Below are 18,395 nucleotides of genomic sequence, written 5' to 3'. Positions count from 1 at the left end.
CCACAGGCAACACACAAGGTTAAGATGACTTGTTACCCGCATCCTCCTGAGAGGACACTGGGTTCCTGGCCACTGAGGTGAACCTCGCAAGGCCCGAGAGCCTGAAACACACACAAGGGGAAGAGTTAGGAGAGAAACAGGCATCCAGAGCCGGAATCTCCCCCCTCCTTCCTGCCAAGGAGCACGAGGCACCCAGGACCACCGGGCAAAGCGAAGGCTCACAAACCACATACCATCAGCCCAAAGTCATTCCTTCCAGAAATGGATCGATAATACGCCAAAAGCTTTTCCAACTCAGACATACAGAGAACACGGCAGCTGCTGCAGACTGATTTCCTTCATACATATTCAGGGTGGAAAAGGAAACCTAACGACATATAATTAAAGTCGTTTAAGCTGCCCATATACGACACAGTATATGCAGAGTCATTTAAAAGCACAGTAATCATTTGGCAGGCAATATTTTCATTTCATTCTACAGAGTACAGTAATTATTTTTAAACATACACATGAGCAATGAAGAACAACAGGGGTATGGTTTTAAGAAAGTTGTAAACCTAGAATTACTCTTCATACTGGCTAAAGGGCTCATAACACTCTGGTCCTCTTTGCAAAAAAGATATCAACTCAACAAGAGCTGAAAGAAGCAACAGGGAATCCGTCATGAGTTTGGGGCCGTGGCTGGTGAGGTGGACGGGCGTGCAGCCTCTTGCCCTTCGGAGTCTGCAGCCCAGCAGCCAGAGCAGGGGCACTCCAGGGACTTCGTATCTGCTTCCTCTGGAGAACCGGGCCCTTGCCGGGGTCTGCTTCCCTCCTTGCATCTCCCACTGGGTCCTACAGAGCCCGTGACCTTGGGGCTCAGGCTTGGTAGCCTGGCATCCCTTCCTGTGGGCACCTTTGCTGCACGGGGCCATGACCCCAGTGCAGGTCAACAGGGAACTCCATGGCCTGGAATAACGGCTACTACAGGGAAGGGATGCACTGAGGCCAGCCCTAGCCTTTCTATGAGGGGTTCCTAGGGGGGGTCTCAGGAGAAGGCAGCTCGCTTGCATTCGGAGTCACCACCCGGGGAAGAAGTAAGTCTGAAGCTGTCTGCTGCCATGCCTACCGCAACCCCTAGGGCACCATGAAATCCTGAGCACAGCGGGAGAGAAGCGGGCAACAGAGAAACATGCAGGGCAGGCGAGGGAACGCAGGGGAGAGGGACGGAGGGGAAGAGCCTCCACGCCAGCCAGGCTGAGGCCGTGCGGAGGATGCAAGACCTGAAAGAAAAAGTCGGCCAGCTGGACTTGAAACCAAAAAACAGCATTACCATTGGGGACAACTGGTAAAGAGGACGTGGGATCTCTCTGCTTATTTCTTACAACAGCATGTGAATCTGTAATGACGTCAAAATAAAGTGTAATTTAAAAAACAGTGAGGTACATGACAAAAGCTATATAAAGTGCTGGTAAAAAAGAAAAAAAACTGTTTAATGACTGTCCACAAGAAAAGAAGATCCAGAACACATGAAAGAGAAAATCCCACTTACAAGGGCAGCGCAAAAATTAAATATCTGTGAATAAACTTAGTAAGAACTGTTCAACTGTTTAAAATCTACATTGTAAACCTATATTTAAAATCACTCCTGAAAGACACAAAAACAGAAGTGGACCAACAGGAAGACTTCCCCTCTTCCTGGTTAGGACATCACAAATTAATAAATTGAATGCAATCCCAATAAAAATGCCAACGAGCTCTCTTTATGGAGCTAGACCTGTTGATGCTGAAGTTCCTCGGGAAAAGCAAACGTGGGAAGAGCAGTAAGAGCCAGGACGGGGAGGGGCTGCAGGCCGCACCCGCCACCCAGAGACCCGGCAGCCTCGGGGCCCCTGCCAAGACGCTGTGGTCCCAGCACAGAAACAGACAGAGCGGCCACGGGCAGGGTCTAGAAGCAGATGCAAGTAGAAATGGAGATCTAGCATATGACTAAGAGGCATCTTAAATCACTGCAGCACAGAAGGACTTTTTAATAAGTAGTATCGGGACAACTGGATGGCCACTGGAAAAAGATAAAATTAGATCCATTCCTCACACCACAAACGAGATCTAAACATAAAAATTGAAACTATACACGTACCAGGAGAAAACACGGATAAATTCTTCTATAGGAGTAGGGAAAGGCTTTTTAACTACGACTCAAAATCCAGATACAATGAAAGAAAAGACTGATACATTTGACTACATCAAAAAATTTTAAAGTTTACATGATGTTATGGACTGAATGTTTGTGTTCCCCAAAATTCATACACTTAAGCCCTAATTCCAAAGTGATAGCATCTGGAGGTGGGCCTTTGGGAGGTACTTAGGTTTAGATGAGGTCATGACAGTGGGGCCCCCATGGTGGGATTAGTGCCCTTATAAGAAGAGAAAAAGAGAGCTCCCCCTCTCCCTCCACACACATACACCACTGAAAGGCCACATGAGCACACAGCGAGAGGGTGGTGTCCACAAACCAGGAAGAGAGGCCTCACCAGGAACCAGATCTGCAGGCGCCTTGATCTTGGACCTCCAGCCTCCAGAACTGCGGGAAATACGTGTCTGTTGTTTAAGCCACCCAATATGTGGCATTTTGTTACAGCAGCCTGAGCAGACTAAGACACGTGGCCCAAAAAAATCAGGGACGAGGGGAATAAAAAGACAAATGACAAAACTGGGAGAAAATATCTGCAATATATGTCTCAGATAAAGCGAGAAAATATCCTTAACATACAAAGAGCTCTTAACGTTTGATGACAAGGTGCAAGAGCACTACAGAAAAATGGGCAAAAGACATGAATAGACAACTCACACACATATGAACACACGTTCAACTTCATTTATATCAGAGAAATGCAAATTCAACTTTACTGTGATACCATTTCTTGCCCATCAGATTAGCAGAACTCAAAAGCTTGATGATGCAACTATTGGTGAGCCAGTGGGGAGACAGGTCCCCCGGTACACTGCCAGAGAGAACAGAACAGCGTGCCACCCCTCTGGAGAAACTGGACAACAGATAACAACACAATATATACATTTAACCTCCAATCCAGCAAACCCACTTCTAGGAACTCACCCTGAAGGTGCCCCTCCTACAATACAAAAGTGCACACGCACAAGACCATTCATCTCAGCATCACTTAACAGCTGCAAAATACTGGAAACTATCTGAATATCCAAATATAGGTAATCGGGCAAATAAACTGCAGAGTACAATGGAGCAAGTGCAGCTGGAAAAAGGAGGCGGGACTGCCGGGTGGGACTGCCAGGGTGAGCTGGGCCGGGGAGAAGATGCAGGCGGGACTGCCGGGTGGGACTGCCAGGGTGAGCTGGGCCGGGGAGAAGACGCAACGAGCCGCAAGGCCCACGCACACGTCTGCTCCCCCCCCCACCCCGTGTGTAAAGGGGAGCTGAGTCAACACCCACACATCTGTGATATTCACACAAAGCAGCCCAGGAAGGAGGGGCTCCAAGCAACAGAGCTGGTTCCCACCAGGAGACTCTTCTCAGACCACCTTTCGGTAGAACTTGGACTTTCAAAACTGTATTTGTGTTCTTTATATTCAAAAAATAAAACTAACTCAATAAGGACGGGCAGGGGAAATAACTATAAAACTGAAAGCAAAGAGAAACAGAAGGACCCGACTGCATTCAGGTGAACAGCGTGAACACACAGAAGGGGCCGAGCCAAGGGACCCAGGACAACACTGGCTGCTCCCCTGGGTCTCGGCCGCTAACGAACCCTGAACTCTGCCTGGTAGGTTTGTTTCTGACAGCTGTCTGGGTGAAGCTACTCTGACGTTACTTTAGGTGCATCCTAGAATTGAGCAAGCGAGTTGCCATGCGGACGGCACTGGGAGCCAGGCTTCTCTGTGGAAGGAGAGGGGCAAACGTGGAAGGTGAAGCCTGGGGCGCCCCGCCAGGTGGCTGGGGCTCAGCAGCAGCTCAATTCCTAAGCTGTGTGCATGCACGCGGATGCGTGTACATGTGTGTGCGTCTAAGTATGTGTATGCGTGTGTACCTGTGTGTGCGCATATACGTGCATGTGTGTTTCCGTATGTAAACTGTCCTAGCTCTGTCCACTGAGCGGGCTTAGAAACAAAGACAATCCCAGAGCCCAGACCTGGATTCTAACACATTCCCCTTTAAAAAGAGCCAGGGCTCATCAAAAACCAAGGAAAGTCTGAGAAACCGTCACAGTCCAGAAGAGCCTAAGGAGACATGATGACTAAATGTCATGTGGCCTCCTGGATGGGGTCCTGGAGCAGAAAAGGACATTAGGTAAGGAAATTCGACTTACCTAAAGTATGGACTTCGGTTAGTAACAATGCATCAATACTGGTTCATTAGGTGTGACAAATGTACCATCCTAATGACGTTAATAATAGGGGAAACTGGGAATGGGTATATGGGATCTCTCTGTACTATCTTCGCTGTTTTTCTGTAAATCTAAAACTTTCCCAAAATAAAAAGGGTTTTAGAAAAAGGAAGAGGTGGGAAACCACAGCTCCCCACATAAATGGCTGATTCCAGAGCTGGAACAGGGAAGAGGCAAGATGAGCCCGAAGCATCTTCTGCCAGCAAGCCAGAAAACGCTCAAAAAACAAAACATGACGGGGGATGTCACAGGGACACAGCCTGAAGGGACTCTAGCTAAGTATGGGACAAATTGAACACCAAAAATAATTAGGGGTGGTCATTTTAAAAATAGGGATCCAGAAGTCCATACCAATATGGACTCAATGGCCGAATCAATCAATCCATCCATCCGCGGGGGAGAAGGGAAGGTTCTGGGCAGTAGAAAGCCATGTGGGGGAAAGGCTGGGGTTGGAAATCATGCTTCTGAGAGAGGCAGCGATGGATGCCAACCTAGGGGGACACTCAGACACGGAGCAGGTATCTGCGCAGCTTAAAGAGCCTCCCCACGGTCTGCTTATTAGTTGCAAGGAGAAAAACAGTAACTCCACAGTGGAGACATCACACAACACCCAACCAGACGACCAAAGTTAACAAGGCCAGTGAGGTTCAGATGGACACCATGCACCTGCACCTGTGGGCATAAGACCCTGGGGACACGCCTCACACAGTGTCCAGCGGGGATGCACAACCCGACTCCACCAGGAGGGAACATCAGCAAATCCAAAATTAGGATCTTCCTCTCTAGGACATTTTTTAAAGGAGGGAGAATATGGCATAAAAAATAAAGTCTTAAAAAGACAAAGAAAGGCCGTGGAGCTGACCCAGGTTGAAGGAGACCACAGAACCATGTGATCCTGCACTGGGTCCTGTACTGAGAGAAACACTGCAAAGGACACGGCTGGACGCATGGGCAGAACCGAAAGGTGGATGGGAGATGGGGGCGTGGAGTTGATGCTAAGTGAACTGAGGTTGACCCCTGCACTGTGCTTACACAGGGGACACCCTCAATCCTGAGGAGGCACGGAGGCATTTAGGAGTCAGGAGCATGATGTCTGCAGTTTACTCTCAAGTGGTTCAGAAAAAATACGTGTGTGAGTCTACATACATGCACACACGCGCACACGCGCGCACACACACACACACACACACGGGGAGGGAGGGAGGAAACATGAGCAAGCGAGTGCAAATAAAGCAAATGGGGCAAATGTAATCAGTCAGTGAAATTGGACCAAGACTAAACTAGTATTTTTTTGTATTTCTGCAACTTGTCTGTAAGTTTTTAAAGAAATAAAATAAAAAGTTTTTGACAGAACAAAATAAGGTCCTACTATGCCTTTAAAGAAAAAAAACAGTGTGAAGAAAATGAAAAGGCAAGCCACAGACTGAGAAAATATTCACAATCTATGTATCTGACAAAGAACTTATATCCAAAATATATAAAAGAAACACCCATCCACGCAACAAAAAAGGCAAACAACCCAAAACAATGGAATGACCACTTGACAAAGGCAGATTAGGAACGGCCAACAAACACACAAACAAGTACACAGTATCACTGGTCACCAAGGAAATGCAAAGTAAAGCCACAGTCACAACCCCTAAAGTGCCTAAAATTAAAATGACAAGCAAAATCAAATGCTGGTGAGCATGTGGAGAAACTAAGCTCTCAAACGGCGCTAGTGCAACCACGTGGAAAAGCTGGCATGGCTTAAAAAGAAAGCACACATCTATCTGTGACCCAGCAACTCTGCTCCACAGTATTTACCAAAGAGAAATGAAAATATACGTCCATAAAAAGACTCGCCCAAGAATGTTTCGGGCAGCTCCATTCATAAAGTAGAAAAGCCCACCAACTGAAAAACGAAGAAACAAATTCATAGGACAGAAAACTCAGCAATAAAAATGAATGAACCGGGACTTCCCTGGTGGCGCAGTCGTTAAGAATCCGCCTGCCAATGCAGAGGACACGGGTTTGAGCCCTGGTCCGGGAAGATCCCACATGCCACGGAGCAACGAAGCCCGTGCACCACAACTACTGAGCCTGTGCTCTAGAGCCCGCGAGCCACAACTACTGAGCCCACGTACCTCAACTACTGAAGCATGCATGCCTATAGCCCGTGCTCCGCGAGAAGAGAAGCCACCACAATGAGAAGCCCGTGCACCACAACAAAGAGTAGCCCCCACTCACCACAACTAGAGAGAGCCCGTGTGCAGCAAAGAAGACCCAACACAGCCAAAAATAAACAAATAAATAAATTTTAAAATTTAAAATAAAAAAATGAATGAACCACATGAGTGAATGTCCAAACCATTATGCTGGATGGGAGAAATCCAGACACATAAAGCATATTCTACGTTATTCCATTTAGATGAAGTTCAAAAATAGGAAAAACCCATCCGTGGTTGTAGTGGGCTGAATAATGGCCCCCAAAGATATCAGGCCCTAATCCCCAGAACTCGTAAATATTACTTTGTAAGGTCAAGGGATCTTTTCAGATGGGATTAAGTTGAGGATCTTGGGAAGGAAAGGTCATCCTGGACTATCTGACTGGCCCTAAATGCAGTCACGAGTGTCCTTATTAGAGGGAGGCAGAGGGGGGTTTGAGACACACACCGAGGAGCAGGCCGTGCCAACACGGAGCGGCAGAGAGGTGAAGATGCAGGCCTGAAAGAGTGAAGGGATGGGGCCACAGCCAAGGACTGCCGGCAGCCCCCGAAGCTGGAAGAGGCAGGAAGGAGCCTCCCCTGCGGCCTCCAGAGGGAGCACAGCCCTGCCCACACCTTGTTTCCAGCCCAGTGATACTGACTCCAGACTTCTGGCCTCCAGAACTATGAGAGAATACATATCCATTGTTTTACCCTATCAAATTTGTGGTAATTTGGTAAGCAGTCACAGAAAATTAATGAAGTTTCTAAAGATAAAAACCAAGCCAGCAATTGCTGACAGGGGGTGGGAACTGCCTGGGAGGGACAGGAGCGGACTTCTGGAAGAGTAGAGAGGTTCTGCACCTTGGAAGCGGTGGGGGAGACACAGGTGATACTAGTCAGAACTCACAGAAGTAAGCGTAGACCTGTACAGGTCACCAAAGGTAAGCTTTACTTCAAGAACAAAACAATCACGTGAGCCCCTGAAGTGCCTGAGACCAGACCCTTCCTCAACTTGCCAGATCTAAGAGCCAAGAGAGTCGCTTTCTGTTGCTTAAGCTGGACTGAACCGAGTTTCTGTTTCTAGTAACCATAAGAGTCTCAACTCACACGCCTACAGAGACGTGCATTTGCACCAAAGAAGTGGCCCCTGGAAGTCCAGCAGTTATACAGGCTCTTCGTCACCTGCGCCCAGAATGACTCCACCTGCCTCGCTCCCAGGAGTGGGAGGCATCGGCCTTTTTCTGATCTACAGGATGTAAGATGCACCCACCCCAACTAAGCACACTGCCTGAGCAGGAAAGCAGAGATTACGGGTGGGGTGCTGCAAGAGAAAAGGAAGGATGCCACAGAATACGGAAGCTTCTGTGCATCGCATACCAATATCCTGAGCAATCACCAAATTAATAACGGACGGGGGATTCCTCCAGATCATTTCCTGAAGCCGTGTGAGGAATCGACTTGAGCAAGGAACCTTCAGCTGGTTCCCAAAGTGAAAACCTGACAAGTGTTAGAAGGTGTTAGAAGGAGGGGACAATTACAGGAGCATTTTCACCTGTGACAGCCTACTATCATCAGTATTATCTCCAGAAGAAATAAAAGAGGAACACCAGTTCCATGTTTAACCAGAGACCTGTAAGTCAACAGAGCAGGAGGAACCACAAACAAGCGAGGCAGGGCTGCCATCCCAGCATCTCATTTGGGCCTGGAGTGGAAGCCGTTTCCTCATTCTCTCCAAGGAAACACCATCAATGGGGAAATGAGAGGCAGCTCCGCCCAAGGCAGCGTTACCGGGCTCATATCACTGAATTAAAGGAGAGTTGTTCCACCTTGGGTGAGAAATACCGAACGATGCACTAAGGTCAGAGATGTTAGATGCAGCACACCTTAAACTCCTGGGGCAGAACCAAACCATGATGAAGATCCGTAATTTATGAGATTTGGGACTGTGTAGAATTGAGCTAAACCAAAGAAGTGATGGAGACAAAGAGAAACTTACTTCAAAAGGTCAGTCAGGAGAGGATCCTGCAAAGAAGGCGGAGCAGGAGACACCAGGAATCTCTCCCCACTGGACAACACCTGCTCTGGCAGAACTGTCTGTTGTAACTATTTTGGAAGACTACTGGGAGACTACTGAAGGCTTGCAACCTCCAGGGGAAGAACTGGACAGTAAGTTGTGGTCAACTGGGGGCAAATTCAGCTCTTAGCCCAGCAGCAGCTCCCCACCCCCACCCCAGCCAGGGGGCAGGCAGCTGTGCCCATGTTCCTAGGACAGCCTGTGCACAGCTTGTGGGAACCAGGGTGGGAAAAAAGACCCCCTCCTTTAAAGACTGGGTATCCATGCTCTGATTTTTTTTTTTAACATCTTTATTGGAGTATAATTGATTTAGTTATGGTGTGTTAGTTTCTGCTGTATAACAAAGTGAATCAGCTATGTGTATACTTATATCCCATATCCCCTCCCTCTTACATCTCCCTCCCACCCTCCCTAACCCACCCGTCTATGCTCTGATTGCTGCTTCTGATCACAGAGGTACAGGAAAGGGGAATGCACCAGTGTTGTTGCACCTTCCCTCCAGCTGCAGAGGATTTGAAGGCTCAGAGCCTTTTCCACCTTCATTTTTCTTTTTCCTCTTTTGGGAGCCAGACATTAAAGATTCAGACATTCAAAAACAACTGCACATATGTGGAAAATTAGAAAGTGACCATGCATGCCCAGGGAAAGGCACAGGCTCAGAAAAGACCTGAGAAGAACTTAAGTTTATACCTCTGGATGATCCTCAGCACACAGAAAGCCCACAGCAATCAAAAAAAAAAAAAAAAAAAGGATAATAATAAAAAACAGCAAACGCTGGGGTATGGGCAGATCTGATTTCCAGAGTTGCCACATTATTAGACCCAAATGTCCAGCGTTCAACAACAAAAACAAAAGCACAAGGCATACAAAGAAACAGAAAAGTATGGCCCATTCAAAGGAAAAAATAAATCAACAGAAACTGTCCCTGAAAACGACCTGATGGTAGATATACTAGACAAAGGCCTTAAAACTACTGTCTTAAAGATGCTCAAAGAACTAAAGGAAGATGTGGAGAAAATCACGAAAACTCTGTATGAACAAAATGGAAATATCAATAAAGAGACAGAAAACCTAAAAAGAAATTCTGGAGCTGAAAATTACAATAACCAAAAATGAAAAATTCACTGGAGGGATTCAAAGGCAGATTTGAACATGCAGAAGGAAGAATCAATGAACGTGAAGATAGAACAATGGTAATTACTGAGTCTGAAAAAGAAAAAAAATTGAAAAAAAAGCAGAAAGAACTTAAGGGCCTATGGGACACTATCAACTGGACCAATATACGCATCATGGGAGCCCCAGGAGACAAGCGAGAGAAAGGGGCAGAGAGACTATCTGAAGAAATAATGGCTGAAAACCTCCCAAATTTGATGAAAGACATGAATATAAACATCCAAGAAGCTCAATGAACCTGAAGAGATCCACACTGAGATACACTGTAATCAAACTTTCAAAAGTCAAAGACAAAGAGCAAAAATTGAAAGCAAGGAGAGAAGCAAACTGTCACACACAAGGGATCCTCAGTAAGATTATCAGCACATTTCTATCAGAAACTTGAGGCCAGAGACAGTGAGCCAGCATACCAAAGTGCTAGAAGGAAAACAAAACTGTCAACCAAGAATCCTATATCTGGCAAAACTCTCCTTCAAAAGTGAGGGAGAAATTAAGACATACCTAGATAAACAAAAGCTGAAGGAGTTCATTATCACTAGACCTGCTTGCAAGAAATGCTCAAGGGAGTCCTGCAGCGTGAAATGGAAGGACACTAGACAGTAACTCAAAGCCATATGGGAAAAAAAAGATCTCAATGAAGGTAAATATATGGACAATTATAAAAGCTAATATTATTGAAACAATGGCTTGTTACTGCTCTTTATGTTGTCTACATGATTTAAAACACTAATACATATAAAGGAAAAAAACAAATTATTAGTGTAAAAGCTACTACAACTTTGGTTTGTAACTCCATATCTTGTTTTCTACATAATTTAAGAGAATAACACATTGAAAAGCATTATTATTTTATGTTTTGGGCACACAGTGTATAAAGATGTAATACTGTGGCATCAACAACCAAAAGGGTGGGAGATGGTACTACAAATGAACAGAGTTTTTGTATGTTATTGAAATTAAGGTGGTACAAATTCAAATTAGTGTTATAACTTCTGGATGCTAAATGTAGTCCCCATAACCACAAAGAACTGAGCTACAGAATATACACAAAAGGAAATGAGAAAGGACTTTAAACATTTCACTTCAAAGAAAATCAACCAAATGCAAAAGAAAACAGTAATGCAGGGACCAAAAAAAAAAAACAAAAAACTGTAAACCACATAGAAATAAATAACACAATGACAGAAGTAAGTCCTTCCTTATCATAAATTACTTTAAATGTAAATGGATTAAGCTCTCCAATCAAAAGACAGAGACTGGCAGAATGGATAAAAACACATGATCCAACTATACACTGTCTATAAGAGACCCACCTGAGAACCAAAGACACATACAGGCTGGAAGTGAAATGAATATCAACAGAGTAAAAAGGGAAACCACAGAATGGGAGAAAATATTTGCAAATCGTATATCTGATAAAGGATTGATATGCAAAATATACAGAAAACTCCACAACCCAATAAAAAACTGGCAAAAAACCTAGACATTTCTCCAGATAAGACACACAAATGGCCAACAAGCATATGAAAAGATGGTCAACATCACTAATCGCTAGGTAAATGCAAATCAAAAGTACAATGAGATACTACTTCACACCCATTAGGATGGCTCCTATCCAAAAAATAGAAAGCAGTGAGCATTGGCAAGGACGTGGGCTGTTGGTGGGAATGTAAAATGGTGTAGCCACTGTAGACAACAGAATGGTGCCTCCTCAAAAGTTAAAAATAGAATTACCATATGATCCAGTAATTCCACTTTTGGGTATATACACAAAAAGTATTGAAGGCAGGTCTCAAAGAGATACTTATACACCCATGGTCACAGTAGCATTGTTCTCAATAGCTAAAACATGGAAGCAACCCAAGTGCGGTCTATCCATGCAATGGAATATTATTCAGCCTTAAGAAGGAAGGAAATTCTACGATATGCTACAACATGGATGAACCTTGAAGACTTATACAAGTGAAATAAGTCAGTCACAAAAGGACAAATACTGTATGATTCTACTTACATGTGGTACTTAGAATAGTCAAAATCATAAAGACAGAAAGTAGAATCATGGTTCCCAAGGGCTAGCAGGAGGGGAGAATGGGGAGTTTGTTTGAAGCACAGAGCTTCAGTTTTACAAGATGAAAAGAGTTATGGGGATGGATGGTGGTGATGGGTGTACAACAATGTGAATGTACTTAATACCACTGACTGTACACTTTAAAATGGTTAAGATGGTAAATTTTATGTGTATTTTCCCACAAGAAAAAAAGGCATTTAAAAAAAAAAAAGTAAGTCAGAAAACCACTGAACTGGACACTTTAAAAATCATATTAGGTTATGTGAATTTCTCAATGAAAAAATACTTTTTTAAAAAAGACAAATTAAAAAAAAAACAATTTTTAAAAATTGAGGGCTTCCCTGGTGGCGCAGTGGTTGAGAATCTGCCTGCCAATGCAGGGAACACGGGTTCGAGCCCTGGTCTGGGAAGATCCCACATGCCGCGGAGCAACTAGGCCCGTGAGCCACAATTACTGAGCCTGCGCGTCTGGAGCCTGTGCTCCACAACAAGAGAGGCCGCGATAACGAGAGGCCCGCGCACCGCGATGAAGAGTGGCCCCCACTTGCCACAACTAGAGAAAGCCCTCGCACAGAAACGAAGACCCAACACAGCCATAAATAAATAAATAAATAAATAAAATAAACCCAAAGTTTAAAAAAAAAAAAAAAAAGTAAGCTGAAATATTAAAAAAAAAAAAAAAAAAAAAATTGAGTTGTTATCTTTCTTAAAACCACAAGGGAAACCCAACATTCAGGACAAAATAGAAGACTCTGCACCAATTCCCTCTTCTTTAGCAACCTCCACCTAAGCAGACAGTCGGAAACTCAGCAGGTCCTGCCCGCTCTGGGGGGACTCGGATGGTGACAGCCTCAAGCTGCAGCACAGCGAGATGTATGGCTGCAATGTGTGTACAGCTGCAAGGTGACTCAATCAGGACACGGACTTCGCTCCAGGGCCCAAGGCGGGGTTATTTTGAAAGCTCTCCAGAGAACCCTCAAGACATCTGTATTTCCAAGTTCTAGAAAGTTTAAATTTATGTAATTTTCAGAGTAAATCCAGGCATGATACCTATGTTAAGTACTCAAATCTCTGTTATATGAACTTGTTTTGTTCAAAGAATACTAGCAAATATATAAATAAATTAGAGTTTTACCTCCCAGAGATGCGGGAGAGGGTTATTTTGCTATGTTACTCCCCAGAAAAGAGCTCGTTTGACCCCTGGCAGCCCCGCGGCGATCTGGACTTATTCTGACATAAAAACGCAGCAAAGGACACTGGGTCTAGTTATTTTTACAGCTACCTTCTTTCCACGTCACTCTTATGTTCTAGGCAGTTTGCTTTATCAGCTTTATTCAAACAGCAAACATTTCTGGAGGCCACACTTGCAAAGCTCACGGCATTTCCAAACGGGCCATCTGCTGTGGGTGCACTGTCCCCATGAACTCAAGTTTCTAGAAGGTACGTTGTCTGGATCAAAAGAACACTTAACCCAAAGACAAATCACAAAGGCTTTAGTCGTTCTGGCTAAGAGATTACAAACAAGGGGTGTGTCTTCTCAAAACTTTTTTCTAGTTTGTGTCTAATGACTACCAAAATATTCAGGACCAAAAAAATCCTCTGAGACTCAGGTGACTGGGTATAAACTGGAGGCACTATTAGCCCAGGTGGCCTCTCGCTGATCTAGATAAACACTTGAAAGTGAACAGTCTCACAAAGGTCTATTTCTGATTAAGGAAAATACTTAAAACATACACCCAGGCAGGCTGGGTGCCTGATGATACCGAGAACTTTGTTTTAGTTTTTGAGGTGTGACAATGGTATTGCAGGGAAGTTTTACCCCCATCTTTTGGAAAGATCTACTGCACTGTCCACAGAGGAAATGACACGGGGTCTAGGATTTGCTCTAAAATAATCTGGGAGGAATGGGGACAGAAAAGAAAGGCAGAGACAAGGCTGGCCATGAGCTGATAACTTCTGAGACTGGCAATGGGTACATTCATTTGGTTTATCGTACGCTTCTATCTTTATATTTGAAATTCTCTATAATTAAAAAGGTCTTAAAGAAAAGAATGTACATGCCGAAATGTTTACAATAATCAAAACAGATGCAATTATGACTGGAATTTGCTTCAAAATGAACCAAAATGGGTTGTGCAAGAGGGTATGGACAAAACAAGACTGTCCACAAAGTGGATAACTGCTGAAGCTCCTTGGGGCTTATTTTACTATCCGGTTTGCTTTTGTTTACACTTGGAATGTCCATCATATAGAGTGTTTTAAAAGGAAAGAAAAGGGAGAAAGGAATTTGCAAGCTGAATGCACCCGAAGACATGCTCCACAACGGACTGCAAAGGGAAGCAGAAGCATGCCAGCTGCGACCCGTCCCTCCAAGGCTGAGTCCTGACCTTGCAGGAGGCCCTGTGGGCCGCGTCCCCTCCTGGGACACTCCTGGGGGAAGGAGCGAGAGCCCATGTCGACAGCATCAGGCTTGTTTTCTCCTGTACATCTAAGTCTGGTTGTGGTGGGAACGCCTGATTCGGCTTTCACCCCCGGAATGCTAACCCATCCTCACTGTTCCATGCAGCAAGTAATTTGTGCAGAAAATCATTTCAGACACAGGAACATTTCCTCTCCAGATTACACTGAAGAAAGTACACTTGATGACAGTAAAACGGAATCTAATATTCCATGTTAAGATAAACCTCCACATCAAAAAGAACTGATGAGCTATTTCAAGCCACATTCCAAGAGCTCCACAAGCAACAGCGCGTGGTGGATCCACCTGCCAGCGGGTAAGCATTTCAGTGACGAGTTAAAAAATAAAAATCAAGTGTCGGGTAAGACATAAAGGTGTCAGGACACAGGCTTTATAATCACAAGCGAATTGTAATTAACGTTCTCGAGGGGACACAATCTAAATGTAAATGAGTGGAGAGCCGGGCCCACTGCTCCTCAGGGGCTCCCTCTGTACCGACCCCCTGCCCACGCCCAGTGGCAGCACCAGGGATGTTGCACCCGAGCCGGCGAACTTCCCCCCAGGATGGGGAAGCCCCAGAAGCCCCTCCCTCCTGGTAAAGCTCCACCCCAGGCCCGGAGTGCCTGCCCCGGGGCAGACAAGCATATCTGCATACAGTTGCATTTTAGCTGAAATTTCTGGTAACAAAGAAAGAAAAGCAGAGCTGGGAACAAGAGCTTTGTGAGAACGACGGGGATCATTCGTTCGGCTATACTCAGAATACCTGCCTCTGCGTCTGCTCACCTGATCAGGACTCTGAATTACACGACAAGGCTATACTCAGAATACCTGCCTCTGTGTCTGTTCACCTGATCAGGACTCTGAATTACACGACGAGGCTATACTCAGAATACCTGCCTCTGCGTCTGTTCACCTGATCAGGACTCTGAATTACACGACAACGCTATACTCAGAATACCTGCCTCTGCATCTGTTCACCTGATCAGGACTCTGAATTACACGACGAGGTACGGACATCAGAGAGGGCAGTTCACTGCGACCAGAGGAGATGAGGAACTAACACAGCAGCTGTGCGACACCCCATTCTCCTTCCAAAGGCCTCCCACGACCGCTCTCAGCCCCCTGTTCTCCCCTCAGCCGCACAGTGATGCAGGCAGACTGACCACCACAGAAGGTGTCTTGTCGGCCTTTTTTTATTTTTAATTTACTTGTTAAATTGATATTTGCTTTTTCAAACAAAAATCTGAATCTTAAGAATAGCATGACTTGGGTTTTCCAAAAAATCTGCATCAATGATGTAAATGATGTCTCTTTGTTACATTTCTTCCAACTGAATCCTATAAATTCTTACTCTTGGTTCTGATGTGGGCACATACAAAGTCCGCTCTAAGAAAACATTCACTTCTTGTGCAGATTCAAGCTTTACTACACTTAGTATCATTTGAAAAATGCATTAAAATGGTCTCATTTTTTCAAAATAATTATTGATTCAATAATTATGAATTAATGATATTATGATGCATGATGCCTATTGAACTGTTTATACCATCTGCCAGCAGAATGTATGTACTATTACATAAAGATGGGAAATGATTAGAACAAAGCTATCACTTGGAACAAGTGTTTTCTAGACTCATATTCCACGCTTGTTATCCATATTGTTAATAATAATTACACTGCTTTTAACGGAAGAAAAATTAACGGTGACTACGCTTATTCTGCGTGCATGGAGCCCGTCGCCAGGCGGCACACGAAACAAGCTGATGGTTCTTACGTTGCCGTCCGCTCCCGAAGGGCTGTTAAACACGTACTCCAGCTGAAAGACGATGGTGAACGCGGGGTGACAGACCATCTCAGGGAGCTGGAGGCGGCTTCTCAAGACCAGAGTGTGGTTTCCAGATCTGGGCCGAGAACACACAGAGGGGGCGTGTCAGGCGGTGCTCCTGCTGTCCGGCACCCCACCCCACCGTCAGCTCGGGCGCCGCGGCACCGGGCGCTGCTGCTACAGTCTGGTACAGTGAGTCCCCCAAGCAGTGGCACTGAGCTCTTCTGGGTGTTTGGCCATCAAGGTAATTTCCCAAAGCAGAGCCTTTCTTGGGTGCCGCAATCAGCACTTTCCCAAACTGCCAGCACCGGTATCAGGAGGATGGAAGGTCTCCAGGGAGGTGCCCCCTCCAAGGCCGGCTTCCGTCCAGCTTCACATATGGAACCCCTAGGCGATGTCTCTGATTGTGACTTGAGAAGCACAGGACTGAACAGAGCGGCAGAACTTACTGCCCTCTGGTTCTGTGTCATGTGAGAAAGGGATCACAGGGCGCATCTGGAGGAAAGTGTGCCAGGGCTTCATAGCTGGAAGCATCTGTAATGCTAACTCCAAAACCCATCATGGCACAAAAACCAGGCTCTTTCCAACCTCACAACACTGAGGTCTGCTCCTGATGGGGACGACTAAGCAAGAGGAATCAAAGGCACCGGGGAAGAACCCAGGTGGATGAGCGCACACCTCACGTGTAAGAACAACTGCCTTTCACTCTGATCCCTGGTCAGGTGCCCACCCGCATCTCCTAACTCCACGCGGGCCGCGACCTGGGACCCCAGGGGAAATACCTGGCCTTCGAAGAGGCGCCAATTTTCCGGCTGAAGCTGGCAGAGTGCGTCAAGGCCACCTCCAGCTCAGGCACCAGCACCACCACCTGTGGCCTCTGCACGAAGCCCAGCCCATTGTGCACGCCCACGCACAGGCGCCGCTCCAAGATCTCCAGGACACCGCTGTCCAGCGGGCTGCCCGCCTGGGAAAAGCACACATGGCACAGAATAAGGTCAGTGCGAAGGGGGGAGGGAGCTCTCCAGAAAAGCTCCCAGCAGAGAGCCCCAGCAGAGAGAAGAAACTAGAACAGAGGTTTCAGACATTCCAGACCAGATGGAGCTTAGTGAAGCACCATCCAATCAGAGCAGACTGGCCTTAGGGCATTGTCTAGGTACTTTGGGGATTTCTCACGTAGCATCGTCTTGGAGAGCAATACGTCCCTTAGATGCCTGAATCAGCTAACTCTCGCTCCGGGTTTCCAAGGTTGAGCTACAATTCTCAAGACGCAGCAAACCAGCAACCAGGGGCCCTAGCACCTCCAACGGTACCTGGGGCTCCAAGAAGTGGGAGGTCCCGGAGTCAAGGGCAGGCGCTGACGGAGGCTGAACACAGCGAGCTTCAACACCTCTGCCCTCCCCCAGCTCAGACACCTGAGACTTGGGGCGGACAGGGCCGCAGGAAGAGTGGGCATATTTAGGCAGTAAGTCTGCCCCAAAGTGATCCCTGGATATTAAAGTGTTTTCGTCTTAACAAAAAAAACGTACAGGCGCCCTAACAAATGAGCAAGGATATTCCTCCAGGCTATTATTGTTTATTAAATTATGTGACTGTTGCAAAATGATCCCTGAATTTTCGAGTTTTCTTCATTGCCCATTAATCATGCTGAACAGACGTAAATTCAGCCCATTAGTCTCTGAGTAATGAAAATAAAACGAAGGTGATAACGGAGTATCTGCCGGTTGGATGGGAACAAAAATACAAAGAGAGTAAAAACACATAATAAAGTGATCTTTATGGGAATATATAAAATTCAACAATGATACTCTTAAACATCCACTAGTCTCTGAGTAATGAAAATAAAACGAAGGTGATAACGGAGTATCTGCCGGTTGGATGGGAACAAAAATACAAAGAGAGTAAAAACACATAATAAAGTGATCTTTATGGGAATATATAAAATTCAACAATGATACTCTTAAACATCTTTCTACCCTCAGACAATCTTTTCTGAGCAATAAGAAAACAGCAGGAACTACGCCAAGAAAATGTATGACGCTATTTCAATCCTCTTCTCTGCTTCGTGTTTCTGTTTCACATGAGACTACATTACGTGGAACAACATTTTCAAGAACAGGTAGAGAGCAAAAGAAAAGACCATCTTATTCGTGCATGTACACACATTCATATGTGTGTGTGTGTGTGTGTGTGTGTGTGTCAATAATTTGCT

At 45.5% G+C, this 18,395-nt stretch overlaps 1 protein-coding gene across 4 annotated transcripts in view; it reads right to left on the bottom strand.

The window, feature by feature from the left end:
- Positions 1 to 18,395, bottom strand: part of NPHP4 (nephrocystin 4) — a 137,249-nt gene that overhangs the window by 70,314 nt on the left and 48,540 nt on the right. For all 4 annotated transcript variants that reach the window (XM_061185072.1, XM_061185073.1, XM_061185074.1 and 1 more), the window contains exons 10-11: positions 16,969 to 17,150; positions 16,136 to 16,262 (exon numbers count right to left, since the gene is read on the bottom strand). In XM_061185072.1, the coding sequence (XP_061041055.1) occupies positions 16,136 to 16,262; positions 16,969 to 17,150 (309 nt within the window). The remainder of the gene's footprint in view (positions 1 to 16,135; positions 16,263 to 16,968; positions 17,151 to 18,395) is intronic.

The sequence above is a fragment of the Eubalaena glacialis genome, chromosome 3 (genome assembly GCF_028564815.1).
Source record: "Eubalaena glacialis isolate mEubGla1 chromosome 3, mEubGla1.1.hap2.+ XY, whole genome shotgun sequence".
In the NCBI taxonomy this organism is placed as follows: domain Eukaryota; kingdom Metazoa; phylum Chordata; class Mammalia; order Artiodactyla; family Balaenidae; genus Eubalaena; species Eubalaena glacialis.
The sequence above is the reverse complement of the archived record's forward strand: the minus strand, read 5'-3'. Positions and strand labels throughout refer to the sequence as shown.